We start from the raw sequence: 21599 nt of genomic DNA, 5'->3' as shown, positions 1-21599 counted from the left end.
ACTATCACCCTCGTATTAAGAAATGACGATGAAATAAGAATAAGAAATTCAAAATACATCATAGTTTAATCTAACAGGCTTCACGCCATAGTTTGCAATTTGCAATATTTAAATTCTAATGATTACTAAGGCTGGGTTGCACCATCTTACTTTAACTTTGACTGTTTAACAAAAACGTCAAAAAGCGGTCAAAATCCATACAAAAAACACCGATTATTATTATAGTTACGGTCCTAGTTAAGTAGGTGGTGCAACTCAGCCTAAGTCATTAGTAAACCTCTTTAGCTTCAACACCAAATAAAAGTCAATAATATTACAAAACGATTTATTAAATATGCACTGAAAAACTTATACAACAGTAGGTATGATCTTAGAATTCCGAAACTCAACTTTGGCAAATATACTGAGCGTACAAAAATAAATTACTGCGCGTGTCCACACCTACAGGAGTCCTAAATAAAGATAATTTAACTTTACGAATAGTTGTGCTAAAATAGGATAAACATAGGGCGCCGCCCTACAGTCTTGCTTCACGTGCTTATTGCACCTTGTAGACTCGGGTGCATGTGACGTCCTTGGCGGTCATCACCTGGGAAAGAAAAAAACATTTATTAGAACACGGTTAATTTACAGATTCTATGTGGGTAAATCTTATTTGGAACAATTTTAAAAACAATATGAGAAGCTATCCATCTCTTTGCAAATTCTGTACAGCCGGGAATTCAGCTTGACCGTTAAACATTCCAAGCTGTTCATTAGACCCAGGGGAGAGAACTAGTCATTGGATGGACCGAGTGAACTCCTTAATATTTTATATTCTGGTTTCAAAAGTTTTACCACTAAAGTTTTAACACCACACAAAAATTAAGCTTTAATAAGTCTTTCTTTTTGTCCTTTGTGGGACACTAAACTGCAGTAGCGGTGAACGGTGTCTAACAACAAGACACGAAGATTTTAAAAATTCCCTCATTTACATAATTTCTTACGTTACTTCACATTTTCAATGGTTATTGATAGTCTATAATTTGAATATTTTTGCTTAGGTTAACTTTGACAAACCGCCGACAGTTAAAAGTAGTTACCTACTCGTCGCGACCTTTCACCCGGTATTCATACATTTTACTAACGAATGATGAAATTACGAAAAGAAATTCATTTACAATACAAAACAAGTGTCTTCAGTGTGAAAATGTGGATCTATTCGTTTATTAAAATAGTAGAGACAACCAGGGCCGGATCGTGAATTTGTGGGGCCCTGGGCTGAAACTACTTGGGGGCCTATCTTAGTACTCACTCAACTAATAGCCATGCCAAAAAACTGTTTCTATAATGATATTATTCTTATACATACAGTGTGAGTCACGATTAAGTGCACATATGAAAATAGGTGAAACTAGACCTATTTTTATCGACAAAAAAGAGGTCAAAAAATTTTTGATTTTTTTTCTGCCAATTACTTACGTTAGGTAACGTAAGGGCCCCGGGGTTACAAGGGGCCCCCAGATCCCGCTAAAAAGTAGGCAATAATTTGAAAAAAACAAAGAAAAAAAATAGTTGTTTGTAAAGTCGGTTTACGGACGATATTTTTACGTGACAACGTCATAAGAAAATATTGATTAAAAATTGCATACTAAATTTTTGAGATTTTTTAAAATTATTTCTTCTGTCAATTACTTCTTGTAAAGAAAACGTAATAACTTTTAAACTAAGAGGTATATCCTGATAAAATAAAAACAGTAACAATGCTAAATAACAGGCGATACCAAAAAATACATAAAATTCCCAGAAAATGCCAACAAATAATAAAAAAGTATACTTTTTGAAAAAAATTTGCTTTTAAATTCGTGTTTTTTTGGTTATTTGATAAATTTCTCCAAAAAATGCCCCCATAACAGGTGGTTTTTATTACTTTGTATTATTCTCTATCGTATTAATTTTGTAAAACCAAAAATCGGAAGTCTCTATCCCTATCACAACATTTGCTATGATCGTTTGAACAAAGGCCTGCCACCACATTATTCTCCGCTACAGGTTCTCTACCTCAATTTTAATTTTAATTAAAATGCTTATTTTACTTCGAAAACTTTTGTTTTTATTTGAAATGTAACTTGTTTTTATCAAAATTACAAATCTAGAGCCACTTTCAGTTTCGTTGTTAACGAAGCGTTGAATGGCGCGCCCGGAGAGGCTTAGTTCAAACGATCATTGCAAACGTTGTGATAGGGATAGAGACATGCGATTTTTAGTTTTACAAAGGTAATACGATAAAGAATAACACAAAGTAATAAAAACAACCTGTTATGGGGGCATTATTTGGAGAAATTTATCAAATAACCAAAAAAACACGAATTAAAATGCAGATTTTTCTCAAAATGTATCATTTTTTTATTTTTTGTTGCCATTTTCTGAGTATTTTTTTTAGTATCGCCTGTTATTTAGCATTATTACTGTTTTAATTTTATCAGGATATACCTCTTAGTTTAAAAGTTATTACGTTTTCTTTACAAGAAGTAATTGGAAGAAAAAAAATTAAAAAAAATCTCAAAAATTTAGTATGCAATTTTTAATCAATATTTTCTTATGACGTTGTCACGTAAAAATAAAAACTCAGTAAAAAACTCAGTAAAACTCATTTATTTCTGTAAGTAGGCTTTAAAAAAGCACTTTTACACGTCCCAGTATTAACCCTACCACTGCTTCAGGACAATAAATGGTCCAGTGCTGAGAAGAAGCAGCGCAAGAAACTCAGACACTATTGTCAGCCTCTTTTTCAAAGGTTTACAGGTTTTCAAAATACATAGTTATAAATATTTATAAATATTTATGCGAGCTAGGCAGTTACGCATCCCAAACATTTTTATCTTTTAAATAATCATCGACTTTATAGTAGCCCTTTTTCATTAAGGTACTTTTAATATGTGCTTTGAATTTATGAATGGGTAGTTTTACAACAGTTTGTGGTAATTTATTAAATAATTCAATACATTTCCCCATAAATGAATTCCCAATCTTATGCAGTCTGAAATTTGGAACGGCAAGTTTATTTTTGTTTCTTGTATTAAAGTTATGCAAATCGCTCTTTTTCGTGAATTGCTCTATATTTTTGCGAACATATAAAAGGTTTTCATAAATGAACTGTGAAGCTACTGTCAGTATGTTAATTTCATTAAAAAATATTTCAAGGAAAATCGGGGTCCAAGGTTATAAATGGCCCGCACTGCTCTCTTCTGCAGAACGAAACACAGTTTCAATTTCCGCGTGAGAGTGTTCCACTTTTTTTATTTTTCAAATTATTGCCTACTTTTTAGCGGGATCTGGGGGCCCCTTGTAACCCCGGGGCCCTGGGCTGCAGCCCAATCAGCCCATAGGTAGATCCGGCCCTGGAGACAACATTACTGATTCTTACTTACCTATCCCCGTTTGTTGTAAATTATAAGCTATACCTACCCTATAAAATAAATAACCCAGACAATGCCTAATCTCCTAAGCCTTGTACGTACATTGATAAAAATCTTGCAATAGGTAAATATAATTATTGACAGGTGGGGATTTTTGGTACTTATTTTAATGATAATTTGAAAAAAAAAAAAAACCATGTCAGTAATTTTATTTAATACATAGATTGCTTAAGTAGGTACTCTTTATTGAAAAAAAAAAAACTGTCAAAAGATATAAAATTACTCTTTATAAAATTGAAAAGGCACAGTTAAAGCGGTCTTATTGTTCGGAAGCGAACCCTTCCAGAAAACCGCGGCTATAAGACTGCAGGAGGTTGACATTTAAATTCATTTTTTTTTGCATATTTTCCTAATTCATGAATCGACTAACTGTTTGAATGTAAGGCCTACCTATTGTATTAGTATTTCAAGCATTTAAGTACACGAAGTAAAAATCAATGTGACCTTCACGTTAATGTCAGAATTAGTGACGTTTTTCATGGAAAAACAAAGACTACCTAAAATCGACTGTAAAATCAATGTTAGGTACCTATGTAGGTGTGTCAACATTGTTCTCTTTATCGTTTAGTTTAGAACAATGGTTTTTGACATTCGTGTTAAAACCGCCCTTTGAACCTTTGCAAATAATATGTAATATTAAACAGACAAACCTTTTTATAAATATAGAACTTAATTACAAACTCGTTAGTCACCATAGAAGTGGTGTTAATGCTGTAAAGGATCCGTAGCCATAAGTGGACACTAAGTACTGCTTATAAGGAATCTGCGTGGTCTCTTGGAAAACGAAAGTTGATCTGCGTGAGACACGTTACTGTTTAGAAAGAGTGGCCCGTACTTTGATTGAAACGATACTCAAAATATGACTGAATTCAAGAATCAGTCTGTGATTGGTTCAAATATTGAAAAACCTTGTTTTAATGCTAAATTAAAGTTTTTATGATGCAATCGCTATGGTTTTCAGTAGACCTAATGCTGTGTGATGAAGACTAAATAATTGCGATGGATTGAACCCACGGAACACAAAAATGATGAGTATTCCACCTACACAATAGCTTCAAGCTGTAGGTGTAGATCCTGGCTACACAGGAGTTGCAGCGGTGGGAACAAGAGGTGGGAATAGTCCCGTACATCATGTATAGCTTAAGCTATTATTCTGTGATTTTTAACAAGGAATAGGAACATTTTCTGGGAGGAATAGGAATATACTCACAGCCTTCAACTCCTCAGGTCCGAATTCTCTAATATAATTGACTTCCAGGCCGTCGGAGCCCTTCTGTGTCTGCTTCAGGACGTTGCCTTCGAAGGTGCACACTGACTTGACCTGTAAAAACAAAAGAAGATCTCCTTTAATAAAAGTTACATTTAATTTATAAGGTGCAAACGAACTAGCACGAGCGTGCGTGCAGTAGTGGACGGGTGTTTTATGGACGTACGAACGAAGTTAAATGATTGTGCGTGAAAACTGGTGGTAAGGTAGTTTCGTGGAGTAAACTTGTTTGCGTTGTATGTTTTTACAACGTGTGATCGTTCACAGTACTATGAGCAGCGAAAGCTTGGACTTTCGACCTTGTCATGTCGTCTACACATAATTATCGAGTCTAGTAACCATTAATTAACAGAGCTCATGCTATGTCGTAAATTATAAGAGATCATGAGTGTAGGCAAATGTAACAAAACAGTTTAACATCACAGCAAAAGAAATTCTGGTCTCAGTCACATCTTAAGATCTTTACACAAACTTATAGAATGTAGGGGATGTTGTCTGTCATCAAATATCATACATTACATTTTTCAACACACAATAAAAGTAATTTACTTGGCACTGGATGTGCAAATTCTGCTCTGAAAACCGTACAACATCATAATGAAAAGCGAAGATCATACCTTGGCACCGTCAGCGCGCTCCTCATCGAACTCCTCGCCAGGCTTGAACTTCATCTCCGTGGTCTTGAAGGTGGAGGACGTGACCAGGTTGTACTGGTCGCCCTCCTGGCGCAGCTCGATGGTGGGGGTCACGGCGTTGGCGGCCTTGCGGGTGATGAGGCCCACGCCTGGAAAGAAGGAGGATTTAATGAGTTTCATTCGTCACTTCAGCCTATTGTTGGATTTTCTTGGCCACAGCTGGAAAATTTAAATTGAATTGAAACAGTGCCGAAATTAGGGCGGCGCAAGCTGTATCAAGACGCAGGGCGCTGTAAATGAACCTTCCCTGAAAGTCAGGATAGCACGATCATTGCAGTCAGGTCTGTACTGGATGAATTTAGTTGCAGCTTAAAGTTTATTGTAAACGGTGACAGAGTTCCATTGATATTATTTTTTATAAAAGTGGTAAGCAAGTAATTTAATTTCGATGGCAAAGTAAACGTTCAATAGAGCCTTTTTACATCCTTTAAAAGAAAAAACCACGGTCATGGACTTTTTTTATAGGTCCATGACCACGGTCATATTCCATTCATATTCATCATCTTTGCCCTCAGTCTTTACCTAAAGCTTTCATAAATTCGTTGAAGTTATCAGTATAGGTAAGCTTATACTTCTTGCCGAAGTATACTTCCATTTTCTTAGATCTAGGTGATATATTCCAAGGTTATACTTAATTATAATGCCGAGAAAAACTAGAAATTGTGAAAGTAAACCGCAGACGCTCGGGTGAAATGACAACTCAAACGTGGGACGTCATTCGGAATTGCGGTCAAAGATATAGACAAACTCTATGTCTAGAAAATAAGGTTACATACTCAATGTAAATGTTGAGTATGGGTAAATTTTATTGTTTCAGACCTGAAAAGTGCATTTTTTTTCAAGTTAAAATTGGTTATGCAAAAATATGAATATTTACTCCAAAGTCTAAATTAGGTACCAATAAAATTAATNGGACTAATAAATGACCTAAGTAAGTAGGTATTTATGCATGCATGCTTGTAGACAAAGCAATATTTTGTGGCAGGAGTCTAAAACATTGTCAGGTCACCTCTAACCGGTATCTAAGGAAGTCTTGATAATGATAATAACAAGTTCTAATCAGAATTAAACAGCGCAAAAACCAGAAATAATCTATGATTCATTCATCGTTTATAATCCCTGGGTAATTATCCCATAGGAATCAAAAGGAAACATAAAAAGCAGACGTATATGGATAGTTACTATTCATGTGAAGTCCGAGGAAGGCAGGGTGTACCGTGACCATGTAGGGGGCTGCCGCATTCCAGGCTAGGGCCTTCGGGAATCCAGTTACATAAATTTATAGGGCTGCCACACTTGTGATCTTTTGTTAAAATAATGTAGAAATCGCCGAAAAAATGTTGGAAAGATGTATTGTTATGAATTAAAACATAACTACGATAGTTAAAGCGTTTAACTCCAAGGTTTAAACAGTTAAACGCGCTGATCTCAGGAACTAGGTAGTGGTCCGATTTGAAAAAAAAATATTGTGTTGGAAAGCCCATCTAGGAAGGTGTCGTTAATGTACCATCTCGCTACGACCAATAGGAGCAGAGTATCAATGAAAATTGTTGTGGAAACGGAAAAAATATTCAAGCTATTTTCACGCGTAAAATACACATTTCGGATTTTCTGTCAGCGATTGATAATGATCGATTACTCTTTCCCAGATCTATCTTAGCTTCAATCTGTCTGTATCTTATCAATCGGTAAACAACAACAGATTATTCTGGGCTTCTGTGTGTCACGTGAGATATATTTCTAAATCCGCCTTGACATGATTTTGTTCTCAAGTGTTATGACCATGATTGTTTGGAAAAACTACCAATATGAACTAAATATTTACAGAAAAATTTGGAAAAGCTGCCCCTGGATTGCACCATCTTACATAATAAAACGTCATCGTTCGGGGTTAAAGTGAGTGGGTGGTGCAACATAGGCTGATTTTTAGTTGCTTTGAAATTGTTTAAAATTCAATTTTGCTGGAAAATCAGTGACGTCATCGACTAGTATTACAATGTACGATACAAAATCTAAGGGAAAATGGGTTTCTAGTTTCGAAAACATATAAAAACGTCAATTGATATGGTGTCAAATACCCTTAGCGAGTGGCACCCCTATAAGTGACGAGCGCGCCTAGTAACCGCATCTTAATTGAAATACAACGCCATCTAGTCAATAAAGTGTAGCAAGAACTATATACCTTGCAAGGGTTCTTGCAACGGCCATGATGAGATGAGTAATACTAATCAGTCATAATAACGATACCCTTGAAAGCATAATATTTTCTTTATGCTTGATATCTTATCAGCTGTCTGTGACCTTTTGTGATCGGATGTTTAACATTCTTACCAAGGGGTAGGTCATCAACTTGTTTATAAGTTTGTTTTGTATCTGCTATTATAAATGCGAAAGTAACTCTGTCTGTTTGTCTGTCTCGCTTTTACGCCTAAACCACTGAACCGATTTTGATGAAATTTGGCATACCTACAGATAGTTCGAGTTCCGGGAAAGGACATAGGATAGTTTTTATCCCGGTTTTTGAAACAGGGACGCGCGCGATAAAGTCTTTCTGTGACAAAATTCCACGCGGGCGAAGCTGCGGGCGGAAAACTAGTAGGTATACATTTAAAATGAAATTGCTGTTTAACAACAAAAGTCTTGCTAAAACTCGAGATGATATTGGTTTGAAGTGTTGTGGTCCAGTCCAGGCACATGAGTAATAAAGAAATAAGTTACTCATGTGGTCTAGATTATTTCAGATATGTAGGTACGTGAGACATCGAGAAAATAATATAGAATAAATAGATAGTTGTAGGTATTCATGAAGTTCACTGGATAATCTAGTCACGGAAAAATATATGGATACTCTTCGTTAGGTTCTTATTCAATTCATTAGCTACTGGGTAATGACATTACCCACTAAGTTCCTTCTAATGCTTACCACGTTCGCAGTTTCCCACCCCTCTGCGGAAAACCGGCCTCCACAAAGGGGAGACGGGAGAAAGTGCTCCTAACTCGATTAATATTATAAGTTTGATTAGTAAAGAAAAGGCGTCATTATTTGAAGGGATATTATTATTGCCCTTATAATATCAAATGGGCAATAATGGTTTAAATTTTGTTTTTGGTTTAAATTACGCCCACAATTTGTTATTTATTTCTTTGTTTAATACTTGTTATATTAACGTATCTTTTATGAGCAACAAATAATATTAAACTTGAGTTGTACCTACATAGGTATTAAAAAATAGTAAGTGGCTAGATTATAGTCGAAAGCAATCATTAATGTTAATTAGCAACAAATGCGGCAAGGATAATTAATGAGATCATTGAATTGTAAAAGAAAGTAACGGAAAAGGCGACAAAAGCCTTTAGTTAGGTAATTGAAATTCACATTCACACTTATGGTGAATCTCGAGTCGAATAATCAACGATGGTTGACCGTTTTGCACTTGAATAAATAACGCAGGAGAGCAACTCGATCCTAGTGCGTTGCACTTCATTAAAAGATTATACACCGTCGTACAATATTATGAGTTTATAGCAGTGCCCGCGACTTCGCAAGCGTGAAAATCAAGTTTGCTCTGCACCTATTACTCGTAGCGTGATGGTATAGGTAATATTGCCGGTGCGATACGCCCTAATTTAACTTCGCACTGACGTCACTCCACCCTTACACAAGTGGCTTGCATGTACAATGTAAGCACATCAGGGTAATTAAAATCGAGTTAATAAAAACTGAAAAACTCACACAGACTGAGGTGGTCGACATAATTTGTGCGGCATAGAGAAAACTATAAATCTATAGCCTTTCTCGATAAATGGGCTAAATTTCTCGATAAATCTAACACTGAAATAATTTTTCAAATCGGACCGGTAGTTCCTGAGATTAGCACGTTCAAGTAAACAAATAAACAAACAAACTCTTCAGCTTTATAATATTAGTATAGATGAGACAGTAAGTAAGTAGTTCACAAATTATTTGGTATTTATCTCTGTATGATTTACAAGTTGAATTTTCTTAATGAAAACATTAATGCTTCAAATTAATTTAATGAACTATAATAATTTCGACCAACTATCAAAATTAGAACTAGAACGCACGAATGAATTTCGAATTTATCGTTAAATAATTAACTTCCAATTACAGAATAAAATAATAGTTTCAAAAGTAGTGGTAACTTATTTGTAAATAAAAAAATTCGTCAAATAAAATGTTTCACTTGTAAGGTAGTTAATTTAAGTACAAATAGTTTTATAACTATTGCAATTACAACAGATTGTAAATAAAATTGTAGGAATTCATGCATGAATCATGCTTCCTTAGAGCCTAAGATCATTCCACACACATCGACATGCCTATTAAGATGAATCAATGATCCTACGCTCTGATTGGCTACAGCAACTCATCGCACCACCCTTCCTACGCTCTGATTGGTCGTCGAACGACATTCCCGCGTCGTGATTGGTCCACTGGTGGCGCGGTGTGAGGTAGAGGACATCGACCTCCTAAATGGCGGCAATTTTTCAATTTAGAATCCATTAGCGAAGGAACTAGTCAGGCGATCATAAAGGAAGATTTGCTTTGTATGGGTGTGAGGCGAGAGCAGGCAATTACCATTTATTGATATAGAAGCTATTTTTAGGCAGAAAGTGTAGACGTAAATATTATTTATGTAGGTACGCATCTTTCCAGAAAAATGTTTTGCAAATGTCTCCGCGCTTTTATTGATCAAAACTAAAATTGGATGACAAAGGGGATGCTGACTCAAGAATAATAAGAGAACCAGCGTCATTCCTTAATAAACAAGTCATCTATGGAGTGCATTAAATCATGCAAGTTATTATTTAACGGAGCGTCAGTCAGATAATTATAGAGGTTCAATGTCCACGGTGCCGCGGTGTCACTATCAGCTGGCGAACGATGCCAAAGCGCGACTGAATGAAGTATTTTCGTCTGTGTTATGTATTTCTGAACTGAATGCAACCAGAAAATCGCACGTTTCTAAGTCAAACGGGTCGACGTTGAAACAAAATTTCACTGAAATTTGTTCTCATGGATACTACCAAAACAACTCTAGATAGAGCCTTCATAACATTATCATCAGTCCATTTAGTTTAGTTTAGTCCAATCAGACCAAAACCCTCTCTAATTTACCAGAGGCAAATGAAGGATTTCCAGAGCAAAGGCCTCTTTAACTATTTGCTCCAGTTTTTCCATGTTTATCTTTTTTTTTTCAGATTCTCTTTACATGATTTTTTCTTAAAGTTGGTCAACTATTCATAGAATTTCGAAGACACAAATTAATAATTTGTTTGGTTATAAAGTTTTTAGTAGTGTAATGGTTGGCATATGATACAAGTAGCTTTGATTTCCTAATCATCTATTAAATTCATATTCTGGGTAGTTCACGGCATGGAAACTAAATCTCATCTCATCAACCCTAAACTACAAGTGCGGTAACATCTTTCAAACAATCTTTATTGCACCCAACATTGTTCCTTGCGTAAACACATAATTATTATCAGAGATGACTAATATCATTTGCGTGATATAACAAATTGTGTAGCCCACATAGATCGCAATGTCAAGTTCATTGTGATTGGTGCAGATGCGTAGGCTGCGTGGGCGCAGAGATCCGCGGTTGTCCTGAAATTCTTGATGGAAATTGCTATATGTTTATAGTTATGCAGCTCGTAGTTAAAGGAAATAAAATTTATCATTTAAAGTTGAATCACATGACAGAACTTTATTGACCGATCCTTAACTTGATTTAGACAAAACGAGAAACCAAAGTCCCTTGCAAAAAGGGTCTCGTATAGAATAATATTAGAGTAAAACAAGCTGTAAGTGCTGTAACATTAGGACGAAGCGAAGCAAGGAACAAGTAAATTTACTCCCAAATAAAAAAGTGGAATCGAATTTTCGAGACAAACATTATGTTGAGTTCAAAGCTAGCAATAATACAAATAACAAAGGGGAGGCGGGGCGTTTCTGTCAAAGAAACGGAGAGTCATTTTTCGTCCATCAATTCAATTTAGGAACTCTGATTGAAACTTGAAACAAAAACGAAACGACTAAAATCAGCCAAGGTTTTTGTTTTATTTCCATCTCGTAGAATGTAGATCCATATCTTTGTGCGTCAAATACAATGTCGCAGCGCAGACCGCAGTATCTTTCCACAGACGATTGAATAAATCAGTGCAATCCGCGCCGGAACCCAACTGTCGGGTTATAGAAAACTGTCGGCTCCCAGCATGTATCTTGTTGAGGCAATTGAGGTTGATTGTTGGCCATTTTACGTCAATTGCCGACCGCCTAAATCGCCCAACTATGCCGGGATATTCACATGCAGTCTTCCTAATTAGTTGAAAGGATCGGACCATTCGGGCGTCTTTTGATGTCCCAAATAGAATAGATTAACTATGGATGGGTACTATGTAAAAGGACCTAACTGTCTATGGTATAGTCACTTCTATGTATTTGGCATAGTCACAATCGTTTTATGGTAAGACTAAACGCTAAACTGCGTTACTGAAATAATGAATAGGGAAACAAAATCCACAGTCCGGTTATTTTATTTTTATGACCTATAATTAAGGACGATAGAGATACCTAAAGTACATGACAAGGTTCAATTTCGTGTCATGATACATAATTTGTGTAATACTTAATTAGGTACAAAGGAAGTTGATTCAACTTACGACGTTAGAAATGACAAGTTTTTTGCCAAAAAGACCTTATCAGAACCTCGCTCTGTCAGTTAAAATAAACCTGAATAATATCTAATCGATGAGTGATTGATGAATCAGTCATCGAGTGCAGACAAGCCCACCACGATATCATTGTAGTCCAGTCGCACACATTTGGCGTATTTTTTAATCCGCCAATGTCATTCACATTTCACACGGCTCAAGTCCAAGGATTCGATAATTCTGCGGGTTTTGGTGTGTGAATCTACTAATACAATTTAGGCGTCTGTTTGGATTATTTATTAACAGGTTTACAAATCTAAAAAACTTTATGTCTGTTTATACTGGTAATATCCGAAACGAATAGTCTGTAAGTATGTATTTGATTTTTTCGGTCAGACTGCTATTAAGAAGTAAGTTAGGCTTAGTATTAAAATTTTTGTTTTCGAAAAAAATCTGATTCCGCTTTGAAAATTTTATAGCCCTGATACTTATTGGAAAAATAATTTAGGTAGGTAATCGTAACGGACCCAAATCCACTTAGGCTAAGCCACGGTTAACTGATAACATACATACAACATAGGTACTTCAGAACCTAAGAACTTATCGAATATAACACTAATCTGATCAAGTGAATCTGAAAAATACCCAATCTATGACATGACAATGTTGAGTCAGGTCCGATTTAGACAAGCCCACCACGGTATTTGCACTGTGGACGGACGACGCCATATCAAGCTTAACATTGAGGCCTCTTATTCAGTTGCCATGGGTGTTATTTTGCAACAAAAAGTCAGATGCTGTAGACTGTACTGTGTCCCACACCTTTTGGCTATTCGCACTCCGTCCAATGTCATTCACACGGGGCCAAGTCCAAGGTTACGATTATTTCGCGCTTTTTTCCTGCGCGTGAGTGCTTTTGGGAACGCTCAAAGTACAAGGCAATGTCGGTTTTGGGGATATGAGTCAGGGTATAAACAGGCACAGATTATGTAACGAATATCTTTCTTATTCTTTTTTCAAATACCTAAGCGATTGTTTTTTGTTTTATCACGAATATCTTTTCTTATTCTTTTTTGAAATACCTAAGTGATTGTTTTTTGTTTTATCTTTGCGATGGTTACAGTTGAGTGCACACTGTGAGACCTTGAGGATGTTTTATAATAGCAGTTAGTTACTTCACTTGTTTACTGTGTTTTGTTTAAATTACTGAAGAAGATAACACGTATCGCCTTGACAAGGTTCAGTTAATGTTAACGTCTAGTCGCAAAGGCAGTTTCTACTTAATTTTCAGTAGGTTAGGAACACCAAGTGGCAACTAGGCCGTAACCTGAATTCTATGCCAAACAACGCTGCTGAACTCTTGAACTGACCTGAGTTTTATTTGCTTCTCATAGAGCTATGAGTACGATATGGATCAATACTTAAACGCATAAAATGGTTGGAGACTAGGAATGATGCTTGGACTATTTTTTTTGGATTTCAATTGGCATGATCGTAATGGAAAAATCGTTGCAAAATTAGAGCGCCAAATTAGACTGGGTAAGAAAGCGTAGGTTGAGGAAATTCAAACACCACAGGTGAGGTAAAACCAGAATAATAAATGTGTGTTTTCTAAGATAGGTCGTCAATTTAAACAAGATGTGCATGGTAAAAATCAAAGAAGTTGGGGAAATAAGGCTAAAGGTGTAGATTTCCATAAGCCAGTTTGGTTTTGCCGCACATTTTAATATGTTCGTGTTAACCTACTGTATTAGCAGGTCGTACAAAGTCGTGCTTCACGCATCGTTCACCGCATTGTGATGTAAGCGGACTATACAAAATCACCATTGTAAAAACATCTGTAGTTCTTATGCTGTTGTAATAGAATCGTTTTTTGCTGCAAAAAAAATGTAGGTATAGTCTGATGTGCTGGTGTCTGCATGGCTGACAGCAAAAAGTGCATGATTACGATAATTAAATCCGGCCGTCTATATTTTCCGAGTACGATCTATTCTCGAACAAAAAATACTTGCAATAGATTTTCAATACCATCTCAGAAATTGTATTGAGTTGATTTATCTTTGAAGTCTTTGCAGACTTCTTCTAAACCTTAGATTAATAAAACCTAGATGGATAGTCTTCATACAAACGCTTCGTCAAGAGTGAGGCAAAAATCTTATGTCATTAGTGTCAATTTTGTTGGGGAGTGTAGACAGTGAAGGCGATTTTCCCGAAAGTAGGGAAATTTTTAATACGTTTTTAATTATTTTATAATTAACAAAAACAAAACGCATCATGTACTTACTTATTTATTGAATTCAAAGAACCTACCTAATCACAATAAGATAAATCGACATAAAAGTCTCGATTTCATAAAAAAAGGAAGTGTATTTGTAGGGCGAACAATTGGGAAATAAATTTTCTTGTTACTGGTATCATTCCCGTATTTAAATTTTGAAAGCCAAATACAAGCAAAATACGCGTCTACTTATGAAATGTAACACTGGTCACTTTCTTTCGTTTTTCTGATGTATTTAGACACCCTTTCACAGCCCAAACCGTCATAATTAATTAAAATTCGTCGGACGTGTTTACTAATTTTTCACTTTAACTGTTCATGTGACGTTTACGGGTGAGCCATTCTGGCTCACTAAAAGCTGCCTCACCTTTCGTGTACTGACTATCTATCTAGGTTTTATTAATCTAAGTTCTAAACTAAGTAGGTAATATAAAAAAACGTCCGATTTGAAAAAATATTTTTACGTTGGATAGCCCATTTATCGAGGAAACTATTATCACCCTACAGCCAATAGGAGCGGAGCAGTAAAGAAAATTGGTGCAAAAACGGGAAATATTATTCAAACTATTTTCATGTGTACGAAGTCGCGGACACAGCTAGTTTTATTATAATTTTAAGATCACCTAGACTAAGTCATTTTCTAGATCTATACGAATTAAGACTACAAACATCATCGCATTAATCAAAAACATTTTAGAGGTTCTTATAATCGTTGCATTTTGTTTTCTTATTAGAATGCAACAGACTTGAATTTGCAATGCAAATGGAGTTCAAAATTGACTCTATGAACTAAGTACATAATGTCAAAAAGCGCAACTTCCTTTAGAAGCAATACCTAGTATGTAACTGTGGGTCAAAGGCTAACTGCTAACGTATTCACCGCAGAATTGATACACGACGACTTGCATAATCAGTAGCATTGGGCTCGATTCTTTGATGTTTGAGTGTTTACTATGTCGAAAAATTATATAAATATGTATTATGAAGTTTTTAAAGTTATCTTAAGTTTTAAAGAAATAGAAAATGTTGACCAATTGAGTGAGACCGACGTACAGAATACACATGTGAGTGATATTTTATGGGCTCCGCTATTAGAATTTATTTCTTAAAAAAAAATGAAACTTCAATTTGAAAACAATTTTGTAATAATGCATACAGTAGCGTTGTCGTAAATATCATCAATATCATACAGGTTAATCCACAGAGGTGGTACGGTGAACTTTGGAGATAATGGCGGATTCAGAAAATAAAAATTAATTAATATTGAAGCATAGCAACAACATAATGACTCACACAGGGTATACAAACAAACAGTTTGTTCTTACAAAGAGATTTGTCAGCAGACAGACTATCAACAAAAACGATAACCTTAAAAGGTTAAAATATTTACCTACTCATGGTATATAGATGGAAATGAACCTATCTTTATATTAAACTGTACAACGAATTCAACAGAAATTCCTTGAATGGACCCATTATTAATTAAGTACTTAGTACCATTTAATTTTCTTCAAAGACCTCTGTCAAAGTGAGTATAATCAACATTTATTGGATCATTAATTTGATCATATCACTATGTAACTGTTGTAATAAAACGATAGCCAGTATCTTTATTTATGACATTTTTATAATATATTTAATTTATCTTTATGGGGACTTCAAAGATGTCCGCCTGCTAGAGATAAGTTAATTTAATAATTACCTGTTTAAGTATACTTAATACAAAAAAATATCGATACATAATACAAAAATAATGATTCAAGATAAGATGAGAATCAAAATTCAAAGAATTAATCTCAAAAATTACAGGGGTTACGTTCAAGAATACATGAAGCGAATGAATAATGGAGCGTTTCTAATAAAATTGAAATTCTTATTGTGAAAATAACGTGTATTAACAGCATTGGATGACCTGACCACTCCTCAAAAATAAAGTATTAGCTGGCCAGGCTAAAATGATAAGATAATCTAGCATTACTAAGTGCAGGGATTAAGTTAATCTACTGACTCAGACAGGTTCCAAACCTCGAAATTGTTACTAAGCCGATAGCCGAAGCAGTGGTAGGGTTAATACTGAGACGTGTAAAAGTGCTGTTTTAAAGCCTATTTACAGAAATAAATGAGTTTTATGAGTTTTTATATTTAGTAGGTAAAATACCTAGATGCATATTCACATGTATTTAAAATGAGGAGGAAGTGCGAGAAAAGCTGGCATCATCATCATCATAATTTCAGCCACAGGACGTCCACTGCTGAACCAGGCCTCCCCCAATGATTTCCACAATGGCTGGTTGGTAGCGGCCGGCATCCAGCGCCTTCCTGCTACCTATATGAGGTCGCCTATCTATCTTGTAGGTGGACGTCCAACTATGCGCTTCCTAGTTATAATAAAAGATGTTCAACATTAACTGCCGTTGTTGATTTCTAATGAAATATTATCTTCATCGTCATGTCATGAATATACTTAGCCGAAGTCCAAGTCGCTATTTCTGTATGAATAATTTAATACGTAAGTTATTTAACTATTTTAAAAACATTTATTGCTTTGGTAAAGATACATTAATGCCTTTTCCACTTTAAAAAAATCTATTTACGATTCTCTGATAAATATTTATCAGACGCTATCTATTTATATTTATATATTTCGATTTCGATAAATAATTTTATGTGTAGTTATTTTCCAGAAAAAAATTGGTACTTATACAAACACTTTTCATGTTGGACATAGTTTATNGGAAAATGCCTAAGAACTGAATAAATGATTTTTTTGATTTGATCATTGCGACAATTGTTAACTTTCGCTGATGTTTATGGATGGACGGTAATCACTTACCATCTGGTGATCCGTCTGCTCGTTTGCCTAATGTCACATAAAAAAATATATCAAAAAACTTATTATTATCAAACTTAAGAATAGTCCTCTTGCAAAAAATGACCTAAGATCTAATTAATAAGTCCACAAAAAAAAACGGTCATATTTAATGTTTGACACTAGCAACTGTTTTTGAGTTGTTAATGAATAACAAATAAGCAAAAAAAAAACAAGGTACAATGAAATCAACTGTTTTGACTTATTCGTCGAACTTTGAACTTAAACAAACATAAACAGCGACGAAGGCTGGCTGAATGACGTACAATACAAAGATTTCTGTCTACACGGTTTTTCTTATCAGTAAGACCTCAAATACATTTTGTATTTTATCTGGAAATACCTACATCCCATCAAAAACAATACTTGTCAAAAAACCAAGTCTCGCAACTCAGTTGTTCTACGGTAAAAAGTTGTGAGATCCATGTAATACCAAGTCCAGGCCAGGAAATCTTTAACGTTTTACATAAATATATTGACTTGGCCATCGCATGAAAACACGTGTAAATTAAATTATTTAGTGCGATGGCCAAGTCAATATATTTATGTAAAACGTTAAAGATTTCCTGGCCTGGACTTGGTATTACATGGATCTCACAACTTTTTACCGTAGAACAACTGAGTTGCGAGACTTGGTTTTTTGACAAGTATTGTTTTTGATGGGATGTAGGTATTTCCAGATAAAATACAAAATGTATTTGAGGTCTTACTGATAAGAAAAACCGTGTAGACAGAAATCTTTGTATTGTACGTCATTCAGCCAGCCTTCGTCGCTGTTTATGTTTGTTTAAGTTCAAAGTTCGACGAATAAGTCAAAACAGTTGATTTCATTGTATATTGTTTTTTTTTTGCTTATTTGTTATTCATTAACAACTCAAAAACAGTTGCTAGTGTCAAACATTAAATATGACCGTTTTTTTTTGTGGACTTATTAATTAGATCTTAGGTCATTTTTTGCAAGAGGACTATTCTTAAGTTTGATAATAATAAGTTTTTTGATATATTTTTTTATGTGACATTAGGCAAACGAGCAGACGGATCACCAGATGGTAAGTGATTACCGTCCATCCATAAACATCAGCGAAAGTTAACAATTGTCGCAATGATCAAATCAAAAAAATCATTTATTCAGTTCTTAGGCATTTTCCAGGGCACTTAATACACGTCCCAAATATAGCTTGCCCTACCACATTCGGGACAACATGGGCTGGTACCGAAAAGTGGCGGAAGAAACTCGGTCACCTTTGTCATACATAACAACGGGTTATTATTTTAACAGGTTTTATTGAATAAACCTTTAAACGTCATTGGCAGACCGATGTACCCATAAATAACTTTTAAATTGATGCAGATTGGACTTCAATGGACGTCACCGCATCAACATGTTTATCAATTTCTATTGATTTTCTAAGTGATCCGAGGCATTGAACTGTCCAATTGAGTTTTAGGTGTAAGTAAGGTTCAATTCTATTCCCATCGGAGGGAGTTAATTGAAACAATGATCGTGATTGATATGCGGGCTCTTAAGATACATAGATTTGTTTTTCAACCAGTTAAAATAAGTTCACGACTCAAATTACAGCCGTCTGATACTGAAAATGAATGTGGTGATTTCAGACAATAGGAAATGAAATGTCGCGTACAGATTTGCGTCACCGCGTACAAAAGGTTAAATTATATTTTTTGTTTCAATGGCGTGGGGTAGATGGCTTTTAATCACACTTAGCTTGAATGTAGAGTACTTAGATGAAGGTAGTTATATAATTAGAAGAAAATAAAATCTTCGCAGCGATGTTGGTCCTCCCTGCAGAGATTTCTACAGTTAAATATTAGCAGTAGAATTCTCTATGGACTTTCAATAATCTAATATTGAATAATTTATTATCCTTAAATTGAAAATGTACTTTACGTGCATTCATTTATGAATATTACGTACACGTAAGTAGGTATTACTTAGGATCTTCCGCTAACCACAAAGTCCACAAATCTAAATGTAGGTTAATTTTAAATCTATTAATTTTATTATTTAAAAGACGTGGATGAGCTTACATGGCTTTTTATTTTACAAATAGGTGCTTACTCCCAAATTATTGACGTAACGGTATCTACTTAACTATCGATTAATATTTTATTTCATATTCATAATCACGATGTTCCATTCTCCCCTTACCAGTTCAAAAATTTGGGATTTTGGAAAAAAAGACCGCGTGGTCCGTGGCGTGGTTGATGTAAAATTTTACACACTACCCGCATCTTTCGGCGCTTAAAAATATTTTTAACATCATCTATTTTGTCTAATATGAAATAGGTAGGTGGTATAATTATTATAATTTATTAGCAATATTTAAATTAAGTAGGTACCCTCAAAATATTATGAGAGCTAATTTAGTTTTTTTTTGCAATAGCTGTAACTAGGTAATAATATCAGAAAGAGTTAATAAATATTAATCTGGATTGTAGGTAGAAATACTAATTCAGAACAACGCGGTAAAAAAAAAGTAAAGGAAAAAGTGGTTAAACTACCAACGCGAAGTAAACCGACCGTCAAAACCGGCGTGCAAACCGCCCATCGATTTATTCTCAGAATCGCGACTAAAATAAAAAAGTAAAAACTAAAAGACACTCACCAAGCACCTTCATGAACTCGTCGAAGTTCTCGGACGAGATCATTTTGTATTTCTTGCCGACGAATTCCATTTTTGAATTTTTTAACTAAGATCGTTGAGTAAAAAAATAAATGTAGTCACCGGGTACCGGCTAAAACTAGAATGAGTACTCGCGGACGCCGGCCGGCAAAGTTGAGCGCGCATGTGTGACCGAATGGAACGGGAGAACGAGTGAACGGTTCGTTGAACCGACCTTGGTAGTGATGTGGCAGCGATACTGCATGAATCACACTGTGACTGTGATGCACGATTATCTTATTGTTACACTTCGACACAATAGATTCAGACCTACCTAATTGAGATATCTTTGAACTTTGATCTCGATGGCATCATAACCTACTTATTACTTAATGATCAATGATGATTACACAATATAAATAGATTAGTAAGATTACTGCTAATAAGTAAAAAATAGACAACAAAAATCTTTATTAAATACAAATGTAAAAGTGCAGAACTTCCAATATAAATTGAGTACCTAATTAGATAGTCCAATAAAAGTAGTATAAGATCCCGATATAAAATGACCTTCACCGAGATGCTTATTTGATGAAACATATTTTATATTCAATTTAACATGTTAATAATTATATTGCATATGGGTTGCCTAATAAATTTCAGTTCAGGATATTTCACTTTTCAAAATTCGAGACTGATTTTTCGTAGGCAACCCTATACCACCGTGTTCATAATGAAATAATCTTTATTTTCATTTAAATTTGATTATTATCAGACCGGTGCAAAATGCTACTATCAATTTACCTGTTTATACCTGGCAACCCGAGAGTTATGACTGGAAAAGAATAGGCAACCTAACGTTTGCATATTCTATGGGCTTCATACTTTCGATTGGTATGGAATTTCTTAATAGTCAAACCGTTGAAATATTTAAAAAAAATCTTTTTTTAATTATTAATTAATCATATTATCCGGGACTGAAATTTATTAGGCAACCCATATGCAATATAATTATTAACATGTTAAATTGAATATAAAATATGTTTCATCAAATAAGCATCTCGGTGAAGGTCGTTTTAAATCGGGATCTTAGACTATTACCTATACAGATAATTACTTTGATAAACAAGGTTAGGTATCTACACCAGTCACAGTCACAGTGTCGGTATCTCAAAATCACGCTACATCACTACGCCTCATCTGTCTCGTTCTTGCTTAGCACACATTCATCTCCCCATCTCTTTCCCCGGTCAATGCAGATTTGCAGTTCACCCTCTTGGAATCTGACAATTAGGTCACACGGAACGTGAATGGAACGAACAATGAAAATGAAAGCAAATAATAGGGAATAGGGAATCGGGGCGTATTGTCCCCTCTGATTGAGCATACGCTTCAGAATGTAATTTAATGAATATGATTAGTTTTATTTCTTAATCTGTAGGCGTAAACGTAATACGGGTAGCTATGATAGATAAAGCAAGGCGCCCCCATATTTTAGTTATTTTTGGGCATGCTTGGTAGGAAGAGGAACTCGAGAACTGGAAATTCTTATGCCACTAAGTAGTGATGATTATTTTTAAATACAAAATAGTAACTATTGGTGACCAAATACCTACTGTATGCAATTTATAACTTCTTTTAGAAAAAAAATACAATCACCCGATTGATTCATAAGCCTACAGTTAATTCAACTATACCTAGTAGGTACCTACAGTTAAAAATAAGTAAAC

General features: G+C 34.9%; 1 protein-coding gene across 1 annotated transcript; it reads right to left on the bottom strand.

Moving 5' to 3' along the window:
• Positions 1-311: 311 nt before the first annotated feature.
• Positions 312-20057, bottom strand: fabp (fatty acid binding protein). The gene is made up of 4 exons (XM_028317523.1): positions 19873-20057; positions 5343-5509; positions 4669-4779; positions 312-589 (listed from the first exon to the last, which is right to left on the bottom strand). The coding sequence occupies exons 1-4, from the start codon at positions 19940-19942 to the stop codon at positions 539-541; spliced, it is 399 nt and encodes a 132-aa protein (XP_028173324.1). The 5' UTR covers positions 19943-20057; the 3' UTR covers positions 312-538.
• Positions 20058-21599: the final 1542 nt, after the last annotated feature.

Source organism: Ostrinia furnacalis, unplaced genomic scaffold (genome assembly GCF_004193835.3).
Source record: "Ostrinia furnacalis isolate ACB-3 unplaced genomic scaffold, ASM419383v2 OfSCF6289, whole genome shotgun sequence".
Classification (NCBI taxonomy): Eukaryota; Metazoa; Arthropoda; class Insecta; order Lepidoptera; family Crambidae; genus Ostrinia; species Ostrinia furnacalis.
This window is presented reverse-complemented; position numbering and strand designations above follow the sequence as displayed.